Here is a 13,261-nt window from a genome sequence, read left to right as displayed (position 1 = left end):
ACCACCCTCCCGGAGCTTACTCTAATGAGAGGAGGCAGACGTGAAACATGTCAAGAAGTAACCATTCCAGTTCTAGAAGTGCTGTGACCAGGTAATGTAGAGAGTAACCTAGGGTGATGCCTTAGCTAGAATGCCAGAGAATGTCTCTCAGAAGGTGATGCTTTCACCAACACTGGGAAAAGAATGTTCAAGTTGAGGGCATAGAAAATTCAAAGGCTCTGAGATAGGAACACGCTTGGTTGAAGGAAAGAAAGAAGGCCAACATGGCTGGAAATGGGGGATGTGGTGACAGGACGAGCCATAGGTGATAATAAGAAGTTGGGATTTTATTTTAGTTACAGAGATAAACATGGATTTAAAGCAGAAAGGGACATGACCTGATTTAGGATATTGAAAGCTCATTTTGGCTGCTTTATGGAGAGATGGGCAGGAATGGAGAACGCAGGGGGCTGGCTAAAAGAATATTCCAGTAGTCCAGGGGAGATGTTGATGACTTGAACTAGGATGGTAGAAGTGGAAATTGAGAGAAATGGTCACATCTGGGATATATTTTTGAGGTAGTTCTGACAAGAATTACTCATGGATTAGATGTGGAGTGAAAGGGAAGGAAGTTTTGGTTAGCCCACCTGGAAGGGTAGCTGTGCCCCTTCCTGAGATGAAAAGACCTGGAGGTGGTGGGGAGGGTGGGGGGTGGGGTGGGGAATTACAGATAGATGGAGCTGTAATTCTGTTTGGGGCATGGTAAGTTAGAGATACCTAGCAGATATCTAAGTCAAGGCATCAGAAAAGGCAATTGGACATACATAGCTGGGGCTCAGAGGAGAGATCGGGGCTGTAGGTGGAAGTTTAAATATCATCAGATAGTACCTATCACTCTACCCATCAGTAGAGATGAACTGTATTAGTTTGGTAGGGTTGCCATAACAAAGTACCACAGGCTGGGTGCTCAGACAACAGAAATTTATTTTCTCATGGTTCTACAGGCTGGAAGTCCAAGATCAAGCAAGGTGTTGGTGGGATTGGTTTCTTTTGAGGCGTCTCTCCTCAGCTTATAGATGCCTGTGTCTTTTTCACATGGTCTTCTGTCTGCGTGTGTCTGTCTCTTAATCTCTTTTTATAAGGACACCAATCATATTGGATTAGGGCCCACCCTGATGGACTCATTTTAACTTAGTTACTTCTTTAAAGACCTTATCTCCAAGTACAGTTATATTCTGAGGTACTGGAGGCGTTAGGATCTCAACATATGAATTTAGGAGGGATACAGTTTATCCCATAACATGGCCTAAGGAGACAGCACAAACAGAAGAGGACCAAAGATAGATTCCTGGAGCACTTATGCTTTTGAAGGTCACAGAAGCGAGCCAGCAGTGAAGACTGAGGAGGAGGAGTAGCCTGTGAGGTGGGAGGAACCACCTGTGTGTGTCTTAGGGGCTGAGAGAAGATTTTGCAAGAAAGACTTGGTCAGCTGTGGCAGATGCTGGCAAGGTTCCAAGCAAAGTGAGAGCAGAGAACTGCCCACTGATTCCCCATCCCCATTTTATAGATGAGGTTATTCGTCTTAAGTTAACAAAGCTCTCGGCGGCATTCTGACTACTCTTAGTGCTTCATTGTCTTCCGTATGCGAAGAGCATCTCCTCTACCACCAACAGTACCTGTGCTTTGGTGATTCTTCTGAGAGCAGTGATGTGGCCGCCAGGCTCCTGCTCTCTGGCCCAGTCTTCCTTGTGATTTGTGATACGTACCGTAAGGTCACAGGCTGGTGTTCCGGGGCTGATGTTCTGTGGCCGGCAACACCACAGGTTTGAAGTGACGCTGAATTCTGCCTTCAAAGTCGTGGTGTTGTAGAGTTACTCACTGTCGTGCTGGGATAAAGGGGGTGCGGGTTTGAGAGACTGCTTGATTGTGGCAGAGGCCGCTGGGTGGACAGCCAGCCCGGGGGCTCTTCTCGGTAAAGAAGGGTGTCAGGAACTGAGCGGACAGTGACAGAAAGAGCTGGTAGTAGGAAGTCTGTGAGTATCCAACAGTCGTGATACCTAAAAGACAAATGCAAAGTAATTAAAGGAAATTAGACTAGGGGTAATTGTGGCTTGTAGTTATTTTGGGCAGTTTGCTGTGTTAGGTGTTCCTTGTTCATAGGTTATAGATGCTAAGTTGATATTAGAGTTTTTAATCCTACCTCTGCCAGTTAGCTGCCTGACCTCAGGCCTGTCATGGGTCCTTTCTAAATCTGCTTTCTCATCTTGAAAGAACAAAGGTGATAAAAACCTTTTTCTGCCTAACTCTTGGGTTTGTTGTAAAGATCACATAATGTAGGGGAAAGCCATTTGTAAATTGTAAAATGCTGTGCAAAGATAAATGGTTTTTATTATATTCACTCATTTGCATTTGGTTTATGAATCAGTATAGAGGAAAACATTGGGCAGATATGTTTGCATCCAATATGTCTAAAAACTGGTTCAGATATCTATAAGGACAGTGTCAAGTGAGCAAAAGGTGTGGATAGGACACACACAAGAAAATACACATTGAAAACCAACATGGAAAAATGGTCACTCTTGTAACTGAAGAAGAAAATAATAAATAATTGGTTACAGTTTCACACCTATTAAATTATCTAATAGTTTATCAGTCTATAAGGCTTTGGAAGAATTGGTTTATTCATACAATGTTGGAAAATATTAATTGGTACAATTCCTATAGAAGACAATTTAGCAATGCATAGCAAGAGCCTTTAGTAAAGTGCCTCTATCCTTTGATTCCTGTACATTTATCTTACTATTAATAGTAAGAAAAAAATTGTGTGTAAGGACGTTCATTGCAGCGTTACTTGTGATATTAAAAATTGGGAACCATCTCTATATTCCTTGATCAGGTAATGTTAAAATAATACCAAAACTTCATGAACTGGGGTGCCTGGCTCGCTTATTCGGTAGAGTGTGCGACTCTTGATTTTGGGATTGGGAGTAGAGATTGGGTGTAGAGATTACTTAAAAATAAAATCTTAAGGGCGCCTGGGTGGCTCAGTCGTTAAGCGTCTGCCTTCGGCTCAGGTCATGATCCCAGGGTCCTGGGATCGAGTCCTACATCGGGCTCCCTGCTCGGCAGGAAGCCTGCTTCTCCCTCTCCCACTCCCCCTGCTTGTGTTCCTGCTCTCGCGCTCTCTCTCTCTGTGTCAAATAAATAAAAAATCTTTAAAAAAAAAAATAAAAAATAAAAAAAATAAAATAAAATCTTAAAAGAAGAAAAACTTGAACTAATATGGAACCATTAAAAATGAAGATGAAAGTTAGTGATGAAGTGATGAAGAATTCTAAATTTCTATAGACAGGCAGAAAGTTGCAGAGGATATGGAAAAATAGAAACAGTTATGGTAAGAAAGTGGGACTATAAATTCGTATTTATCTTTTAAAAAATGTCTTTGGGGCACCTGGGTGGCTCAGACGGTTAAGCATCCAACTTCTGATTTTGGCTCAGGTCATGATCTCAGGATCATGGGATCGAGGCCCATGTCAGGCTCTGCACTGGGCATGGAGCCTGCTTAAAATTCTCTCTCTCTCTCTCTCTCTCTCTCTCTTAAATAAATTTTCTACTATTAGGCTGTGGTTTTAATAACAAAACATGTGGTATTATAATGAATCATTTTCCTCAAAGTTATCTTGTCTCACTGTACTTGATTCCCAGAAGCCCCACCAGTCTCATTAGTTGTAACTCTGAGACCTGACGTCTCTCAGCAGACTATGGGAAATATTTGTGTTTATAACTAAGGTTCTAAAATTTTACTTAAAGTTCTGTGGTAATTCTTATACCGGTGATAAATGTAGCATGGGATTTCTGTGTAACGGATGAGCACTTGGGCCACATGCAACAGATTTTTCTCTGGGCAGATTTGCTGAGTCTGATCATGGTTTTATATGACCATTCTCTTACAACCTGAAGTAGCTCTCTTAAAGACCCAAAAATAGAAGGAAGCAAAAAGCCAAGAAAGGCAAGGAAATTTGCTAGGAATATTGAAGAGTAGAGTTTAAGAAAAGATCATAAGGTAGCTAGAGGCAGTTAAATAGTCTGGAACATTTTAGTTTGATTTGGAACAAATGTAAAGACCAAGCATGAATTAATTTTACTGGATTGTTGTCTGAAATATTAAACCAGATCATATCTATATTTCTTCCAGCTTCATAAAATTCTGGGAGATAAGGTGAACAATACTGCTGTAATTGAAAAGCAAGTACTAGAACTTTGGGACAGATTGTATCATTCTTGGTTTGTAAAGGTAAGTTATTTTATTAGAGGATTTCAGTTGTAAACTAATAAAGTCCTTTTATTTTACAGACTCATTGACTAGATAGATGTTAATTAGATAGATTATTAACATTGGGATATCATTTATTGAAATTTTTAAGCTGCAAGGTCTTAAACTTCAGGTTACTAAAAGTCCACTTGAATTGATGGCTAATCTGCATGCAGAACCCACCAGTCCCTGTGATGGGGACTGAACACAAGATGAAAAACAGCATCATCAACAGCATCTTATCTCATTATGTAGAAATGCAATGTAAACCATGTGTATAATGTTAATTTTTCTAATGGCCACCTGAAAAAGCTAAAAATAAACAGTTGAGATTAATTTTAATATTTCACTTACCCCAACATACCTCCAATATATCATCATTTCAATATGCAAACAAGTAGAAAAAATCTTAGTGAGATATTTTATATCCTTTGTTTTTTTTCTTACAAGCCTTGGAAACCTGGTGGTGTATATTTTATACTAATGCCGTTTTTGGACTCTCCTGTTTTTGGACTAGCTCCATGTTAAGTGCTAATAGCCACATGTGATTAGTGGCTCCTGTTTGAGATAGTACAGCTCTAGACATTAAGAACTTTTTCTTTGAGGAAGTAAAATAGATCCAAAAGTTTGGAGATCTTGATTTTTTAATCACCTTTACCTGTTCTTGTGCTGATATACTATTATTACTTCAGAAATTGTGATGGAAAATAATACCATTTTCCATCCAAAACTAATACAATGTTATATGTCCAATGGTATTAGTTCCAATACCATTGGAAAATGGTATTATTTTCCAATAAATATAAAAATGCTGGTTTTGACAGCAGCTGGTTGTGTGGGGTCATGCTGTACACCGGGTTGGCTGGGCCCGTGGGCCTTCAGGAGCAGCAGTGTGGAAGAGGACTGTCCAGTGGGGAAGGAGTAGAGAACGGGACAAGTTGGTGGTCAGTTGTCACAGGGTTGACAGGAGAAGAGGAGCATGTATATATCAACCTCTTCACTTGGGGTGGAAGGGAGGAAAGCTCAGTTTCAGGTTTGAATTTGTTGCTCAGTGACCTGTTTTTACTCTTCCCCTGGGACGAATTGAGGGAATAGTGTTGGTTTTTGGGGGTTTCAAAGAGGGGAGGTTAGAACTAATTGAGGAATTTGTAGGTAGCTATCTGCTGAAGAACTGGTCAATTGGAAAGGTGTCTTTTTCCTCTGCTAAGTCTGGGGCTTCTGCTTACAAACAGCTTTTTCTATCCCTCACCCCCATTTAAAAGCTTCATTTTATGGTCCAGGAAGCTCAGTGTTTTAAAAGCATAGGTCTGTAAGCAGGCAGGTGTATTCCTTTCTTTATATCTTCTACTAGTACCTAATGTCTTCATTGCGTAATGAAGAGTGATTTCACTGTGCCGTTGGCAAGTGTCAGAATGCAAACAAAATGTTAAGAAACAACTTCTGTTTCTGAATGTTAACCTCACTAGTCACTTTGTTTATTCTTATCTCTTTCAAATTTAATTATTCCTGCATTCTTGTCAGTGTAATTGTCTTTCATATGGAGTTAGATTCCCCCCCATTCTTGTTTCTTTTTCATTTTCCCCCATTTTGTCGAGATAGAATTGACATATAACATTGTATTAGTTTTAGATGTCCTTTATATTCTCTCCCCCTTTGCTCTCTTTATCTTGTGTGGAAGATTAATAAGGGGGATGAGAAAAGGAGGAAAAAAGCAAAAATGGGAGACCCAAAAAAAGGTAGAGGGGCTGAAAAGAAAAAAGAAGGTAAATGCTTTGTTGGTGTATAGTTGTACATATTGAGGAACAAAGTGTGTTCACAACTGTATTTAGGAAGGGAGCACTTGAGCTAGGCTGACACGTGGTATTGAGAAGATAGGCAGAAAAATAGAGTTCAGGTCTTTAGATGGAGTTCTTGGCTGATTTCTTAAATAATGCAAAATTTTTCACCTTTGAGTAACTGCTAAAGTGTTCCAGTGGACCTAAACTGAAATGGGGTATTTATACTTTTTCTGCTTTGGATTAAATGGAGATTTCATGTGTGAACCATTTTGTTCCGTAGAATGTAACGCACTCTGGAAGGCACAAGGGACACAAGATGCATATAAATCGTCAGAATAGCTGGCTGGGAGACATCCTGGACTGGCAGGATATCGCCTCCTTTGTTCACGAGAACATCGAGACGTTTCTTTCGGTAAGAAGTAGTATTTTTAGTGAAACTGGACTTAGAAATAAAAACAGAAATTCTAATTTCCAGTTTTCCTTGCACTGTTAGAGGCCTTTAGTTACCCTGTTTTTAATGCCATGACATTTACAATTTTGAGAGTTCTAAATGCACTAGAAAGATGGCCAAAAGCCATAGGCCTCAAGGGTAAATAGTTCCCTGGGTGCCGTCTCTGTGGTTGAAGAGTAACTGAGCAATGCTGAGTCAGAAAGCAAGTGTGCAGTGTTGTGGACTCTCACATTCTGAGAGACAGGTGTTCATGTCCCCTCAAGCTGACTAGGATGTCCCCAGGCCGGACTCCTAGAGAGAGAATGGCTTTTCTGGTGGGCAAGGTCTTTGGCAGATGGAAATATGGTTGCAGTTACATTAGAGAGACTGGATGTTCTTTAGTCCACACTTTGGCCGTGTACCACGCACCTCTGCCTTGTTTGCCAAAGGGTCAAAGGCAGCAGGGAACCATGCTTGGTTCCACATCGTGTTTTGTAAAGTGTCTTGGCATGTGGCTTTTCACAGAGATGAGAGGAATTTTCTTGCAAATAGACTCATGACTTTCATCAAGTTAACGAAAATTGAAGTTTGCAATGTAGTTTTTTTTTTTTTTTTTTTTTAAGATTTTATTTTTAAGTAATCTCTACAACCAAAGCAGGGCTCAGACCCACAACCCTGAGATCAGGAGTTGCACACGCTACCAACTGAGCCAGCCAGGTGCCCTGCAATGCTAGATTTTTTTAAATTTAATTTTTATCAAACTAATAGATGACCATAGTGGAGAGTAAGGAATATTTTAAGATTTTTTTGGTAAAAGATAACAGTGACCTGCTTTGTGCTTCCCCACTTCAGTCTCATTTTCTAGAAACAGTTGTCAATTCTTTTAGCTTTCTCTGAGTATTTACCTCTAAATTTCCAAAATAACATTTATGTTGGTCTGTCTTGGTTTTGCAATTTGTGATATTATATTTTGGCTCCCTGATGTGGAAGATGAAGATAAAGATGTGCTTTTGAAGTCTCTCTGTGCTCTCTTACACCACCTTTGGGGTTTTCTTACAACTCCCTTGGTTCTTCCCCTGTCCCTGCGCTCACACTTGCCCTTCCTCCCATGCACCTAATACAGCTGATCAGAGTTTGGAGTTAAATCTAGAAATTCATGTCCGTCAGTCCTAAGACTTTATGGTTTTGATAGTCCCCTCCCTCTGTTTCCTCTAGTCCAGTGGCCATGAAACTTTTTGGTCTGAGATGTTTGTTTTTGTGGGTTTTGTTGATTATTATTGTATCAGCAGTTAAAACTGAAACAAATAATATATATAAATATATATATTTATATATATATATTTATATATATATTTATAATATAAACAAAGTGTTTGTTTTTGTGGGTTTTGATTATTATTGTATCAGCAGTTAAAACTGAAAACTTTAAAAATATTTATCAATTCACTAAAAATAACATTGCGTATTAACATAACACATTTCTTGCATCTGCAAAGTAACCTTTTTCCAAAACGAAATATAATTTTTTTAAAAGATTTTATTTATTTGTCAGAGGGAAAGAGAGAGAGAGCACAAGCAGGGGAAGTGGCAGGCAGAGGGAGAAGCAGGCTCCCCGCTGAGCAAGGAGCCTGATGCAGGACTCAATTCCAGGACCTCGAGATCATGACCTGAGCCAAAGGCAGCCGCTTAACTGACTGAGCCACCCAGGCATCCCCAAAACAAAAAATTATTTAGTGAGAAGAGTGGCTTTCTTTTATATTTTTTGCAAATCTGTTTAATGTCTGGATTCTCATATATTCTTCTATATTCAGTCAATTGGAATACGTTGTTTTGATTGATAAAAGAAGAAAATCCAGCCTCATACGGATATGTAGATGGAAAAGAGGGGAGTCTTTTAATAGCCTTTTCAGATAATTGTGGCTCTTCTTTGATCCTACACCAAAACTCAACAAACGGTATTTCTTACAGGTTAGTTGCAGTGTGGAATTTGAAACCGTATCAATAAACTTTTTGTACTGTCTTGTATTAAAGTCCATTGATCTATCTTGGCTAGAAATGGGTCTTTTACTCTTGCATATTTTTGTGATATGCACTGGTCATTTGGAATATTGGTTCACTGATTTTTGTACATCATCTAAATATCAACATATATTCTTACAGAGTATAAAACAATCACATTCTTTAATATAACTACCTGTCTCATCAGAAAAAAATCTTAAGGTGTGAAGGTCAAACCTTGATCAAATTTTTTTTTTTTTAAGATTTTATTTATTTATTTGACAGAGAGAGACACAGCGAGAGAGGGAACACAAGCAGGGGCAGTGGGAGAGGAGAAGCAGGCTTCCTGCGGAGCAAGGAGCCTGATGCGGGGCTCAATCCCAGGACCCTGGGATCATGACCTGAGCCGAAGGCAGACGCTTAACCGACTGAGCCACCCAGGCGCCCCTCAGATTTTTTATTCCTGCCTTCATACTTGGAATATCCAAAAGCTCTCACGTTCTAAACCTTTCTTCCTAATCCCCTTGGTTACACAGAAAGGTTACTTGATTGTTGTTGGAGACTGAGAGTTGACAATGTATTCAGTTAATTTCTTAAGAATTACAACAGAGTATTTCCTGTCAGTGTGACCCAGAAACTATTTAAATTTTTTTTTGATAAAAATTCCAAAATGACAGAAGCCCGCAAAAGAATGCATGTAAAAATCACAAGTAAGGGCATTGTTGATTTGTTTCTTGGAATCAGTGGTGTTTTTCATTCATTCTTTATCCCACAAGGTCAAATGGTCAGTCATGCATATTTTTGTAGGCATTGCGAAGCATTTGCAAGATTTTCTGTAAGGAGTTATTGTAAATGAAACCAGCCTGCAAAAAGCTCTCCCATGAAGACTGAGCTGAGGTTTGCAAGAAACGCAGGGACAACAAAATACGCCTTTATAAATGGTACATTTGAGATAGGAAAGGAATGGATAGGCCTTTCATAGAACAGATGGTATAACTTGCACATATGACAAAAAACAGAACTGCTGTTTTGGAAAGGGCACACCAAAATAAAATCAGACATTAGACTTCTGGTCCCAGTCTAGTTCCACTTCTTAGCTCCAAGGCCCTTGGGCAAGTTTTAAAAAATCTCTGAGCTTCAGTTTCTCTATCTTTACAATAAAGATCATGTCATCTGCATTGCTTCTGTCACAGGGAACAGATGTTATCATGAGGGAATTTAAGTTCATGGGGAGATAGGACATGAAAACATGTAGATGTGCCATAGATATCCTACATCTTCTTTAAGAGGTATTAATAACTATTTTAATAACTGGTTCTAGTGAATTTGCAGGTGATGGACTAAATGAACATTTTAAGTCTTGATATAAGGGTCATCGTCTATCTGAAGAAAGATCATCAGCTGCAGAGTTCTGCCCTTGACCTATTTCTTTTACTATGATTTTAGTGAAATCATCCAAGTGATGCTTTTGTGTTTGTAAGTGAATCTAAGTTGGAGGTGGCAAGGGGGGAGGCGGCTAATAGGACAAATACTAGAATATTCATGATCTACACTTGTGATCCTGTACAGGTTGCCTTCTGGCATATTCTCCTGTAGGTATTTTTTCTATAAATATCATTTTTACATAGTTATAATCATGCTGTATATAAAGTTTTTATTTCCTGCTTTTTTAGCTTTGCAGTGTATCAGAAAATGTTTTTCTGTGTTATAATAGAGCTATCTTTAATGGCTACCTAATATGATTTGGAGTTAGGTTCACCATGGTTTTCTTAACCATTTTCCTTACTATTCAACGTTCACGTGATTTCAGGTGATTTTTTTTTTTTTTTCATTTAAAATAATACTCTATTTTCAGTTTCTGGTACTCACACTTGTACTAAAAGCACAGCAGAGAGCTGTAGAAACTTCTTTCTGGAGGATTAGTTCTGATGTTCAGCTTTCCCTCGTCATCAGATCTTGGAGTCTCTGTGGATTGTCATGAGCCGGAACGTGAGCCTGCTTTTCACCACCGTCACCACTCTCCTGACCATCCTCTTCTACAGTGGGACTGCCCTTCTCAATTTTGTCCTGTCTCTGGTATGTACATGTAGATAAGTGCATGGCGCCTCTCCTTCCACAGTAAAGCACCTTCTTGGTTCCATTTATGTTTCCTTCCTGTAGTTTCCAAATGTGATTTTTTAGGAGATACTATCCTTTGTTTTGCAGATAATTTTCCTGACCACCCTATTTTATCTATTAAGTTCCAGCGATGAGTACTACAAGCCAGTGAAGTGGGTGATAAGCCTGACACCACTATCTCAGCCAGGTCCTTCTTCTAATATTATTGGCCAATCTGTGGAAGAAGCTATCAGGTAGGGAGAAGATTTATGCTGTTCTTCTTTCCATTAGAAACTGCTTTCTGTGAGAAGCCTGTTTTCTGTCTTGAGCCTTTCTAATAACATTCGGTGCTAAACTAGTGACGTACCCTGGTATTTTCAAAAATTTTTATTTCCTTTTGAGAGAATGATGTGAGCAGTGCAAGTGTTGATAAGAAAAAAATTCAGTTTCAGTTTCCTGCTGTCAGTCTTAGGAGTTAACAGCTTTCCCCCACTGCAGCTCTTGCTGTAGCTGCAGCTCCTGTCATCATGTCACTTGCTGGGGAGAACCCTCTTGGCACCACACATACCTCCTCTTCTCTGGGAGCCCTCCTATTCTCAGGAACTGCAGCTGTGCCCAGGGAACGGCAGCAGATGGTCTTTCTGTTTCTTCCTCTCTTCCTCTGTAGCCAGGCTGTGCCCTTTGCATGAGGGTAGATCGGATACTGGAAATGCAAAGTTTCTGGTTATTTTCAAGTCACAGGCTATGTGTGCATCACAGGTTCTGGCCAGAAACTTCCATCATGTCTTGTAGCGTCCATGTATTGCAGGCTTGGCTTCTGAATTAGATGATTCTTCAACTTTTTTTCTCCATGTGCGCTTTCCAAGTCTTTGGCTCCTGGTTCCCCACGCCTTCCTCTTTGTCATTTTGGATAGGGAAAGGCCTCTTGCAGCTCAGGCCTATCTCCGCTCCTTCCCTACCCTTGTCCCCCATTGCTTTTAGCTCATTAGGTTTCTACTGTATTTTTACTGCTTACGAATAGTTGCCCAAATTGAATCCTCATGTTATCCATCAGAGTTTCTTTTTCAAATAAGTTGTTCACTAATGGTCTTAAACTTATCTTGAATAATGAATTTTTGGCTGGCCTTTATGTTTCCACTTACTTTTAAGAAATAGCATTCCTTGGAACTAGTCTTTCGTAGAAATCTTGATTTGACCTGCTAATGCTGTCTGACTGATCTTGGCTTATCTTCATTGTGTTCATTTAACAACTGATTGAGGATATCACTTTGGTCTCTGGAAAACCCTTAGTTACATTCAAATAGCATATATGTTCCTAAAATACATTCTCTCTAGAAAGTTTGCTGGATTATCTTTCTTTTTTCCTATTAGCAAGGCCTGGGTAAAGTCTTCATCAGTATCTTGCTTCCTTTATTAGCCATCAGGTAGGATTTTAAAGAATGTCCTTATCCTCTGTGGTGCTCTTGGGTATCCCATGTGGGACCATCTGTGTAAAGATTCCAAGTTTGGGGGGCGCCTGGGTGGCTCAGTCGTTAAGCGTCTGCCTTGGCTCAGGTCATGATCCCAGAGTCCTGGGATCGAGCCCCGCATCGGGCTCCCTGCTCAGCGGGAAGCCTGCTTCTCCCTCTCCCACTCCCCCTGCTTGTGTTCCCTCTCTCGCTGTGTCTCTCTCTGTCAAATAAATAAATAAAATCTTTAAAAACAAAAAAAAAAAGATTCCAAGTTTGGGAGTGTATTATCTAATGTAACAGTTTTCAAGGTGAAGCTGTCTTCTTCAGGGAAGAAACTTGCTGGCTTTAGCATCCCTTGTAAGTCTATATGATCATGGGGTATCATCTTTATTGAGTAAATAAAATGTTGAAAACTCTAGCAATAAATTCACGTCAGTTTATCTAAGTGACCTCTCTCTGACTCAAAGAAGTTTATGTAAATCACTCAACCAAAAAGAAAAATAACCTTCTACCTTCCTAATAGGCCGAAACTATCAAATCAACCATGTCAAAGGTTGGCAGAATTCTTTAGTCAATGTGACTAAAGCCAAGCCTTACAGAAAATTATCTGCCTTGTCCCATTAAGAACTTCAAGAGAGTTACTTCCTTTTCCTGAAATAACCTTTATTAACACTGACTCTTATTCTCACAAAAGCTTTTCTGTTTTCAAATCACGGTTCTTGAATTTTCTCTTGTCCTGCTTTCTTAGAGTGAACCACTGGTCAACTGTCCTCTGTCATTCCAGTCAATTTTGTTTTCATACCAAATATGCCACCTCCTTTGTTTTAAACTTAATTCTTTAATGTCATGGTTGCTTGGAATTGGTAAGCTGAGCTGTGATTTGTACGTTGGTCCCACTGGTTGAAAGCACATATCCTGGAGCCCCTGGCTGGCTCAGTTGGTGGAACAGGTGACTCTTGATCTCAGGGTTGTGAGTTCGAGCTCCACGTTGGGTATATAGTTTACTTAAAAATAAAATCTTTAAAAGAGCAAGCAAGCAAGCACATATCCTTCTGGTGTACCATGGTGCCTTCTTCCAGGAGTTGCTGGTTGGAGCAGAAGATTGTGAGTTTAATTTGTGACACTGTTAGGACTGTTCAAATGGACACATGAGGTTGGCAGCTAAAAATTCAGGCCTTTGACTCATCAAGGGAATTTGAGGTTAGAAAGAGTATGG

General features: G+C 39.7%; 1 protein-coding gene across 2 annotated transcripts in view; it reads left to right on the top strand.

The window, feature by feature from the left end:
* The window catches only part of TMEM245 (transmembrane protein 245), a 99,619-nt gene that overhangs the window by 53,663 nt on the left and 32,695 nt on the right, over positions 1–13,261 (top strand). For both annotated transcript variants that reach the window (XM_032418169.1, XM_032418167.1), the window contains 4 exons: positions 4,175–4,273; positions 6,350–6,481; positions 10,451–10,573; positions 10,703–10,848. In XM_032418169.1, coding sequence (XP_032274060.1) covers positions 4,175–4,273; positions 6,350–6,481; positions 10,451–10,573; positions 10,703–10,848 — 500 coding nt within the window. The remainder of the gene's footprint in view (positions 1–4,174; positions 4,274–6,349; positions 6,482–10,450; positions 10,574–10,702; positions 10,849–13,261) is intronic.

The sequence above is a fragment of the Phoca vitulina genome, unplaced genomic scaffold (assembly GCF_004348235.1).
Source record: "Phoca vitulina isolate PV1807 unplaced genomic scaffold, GSC_HSeal_1.0 scaffold21, whole genome shotgun sequence".
In the NCBI taxonomy this organism is placed as follows: Eukaryota; Metazoa; Chordata; class Mammalia; order Carnivora; family Phocidae; genus Phoca; species Phoca vitulina.
Note: the sequence above shows the minus strand (reverse complement) of the source record. Positions and strands in the feature narration are given on the sequence as shown.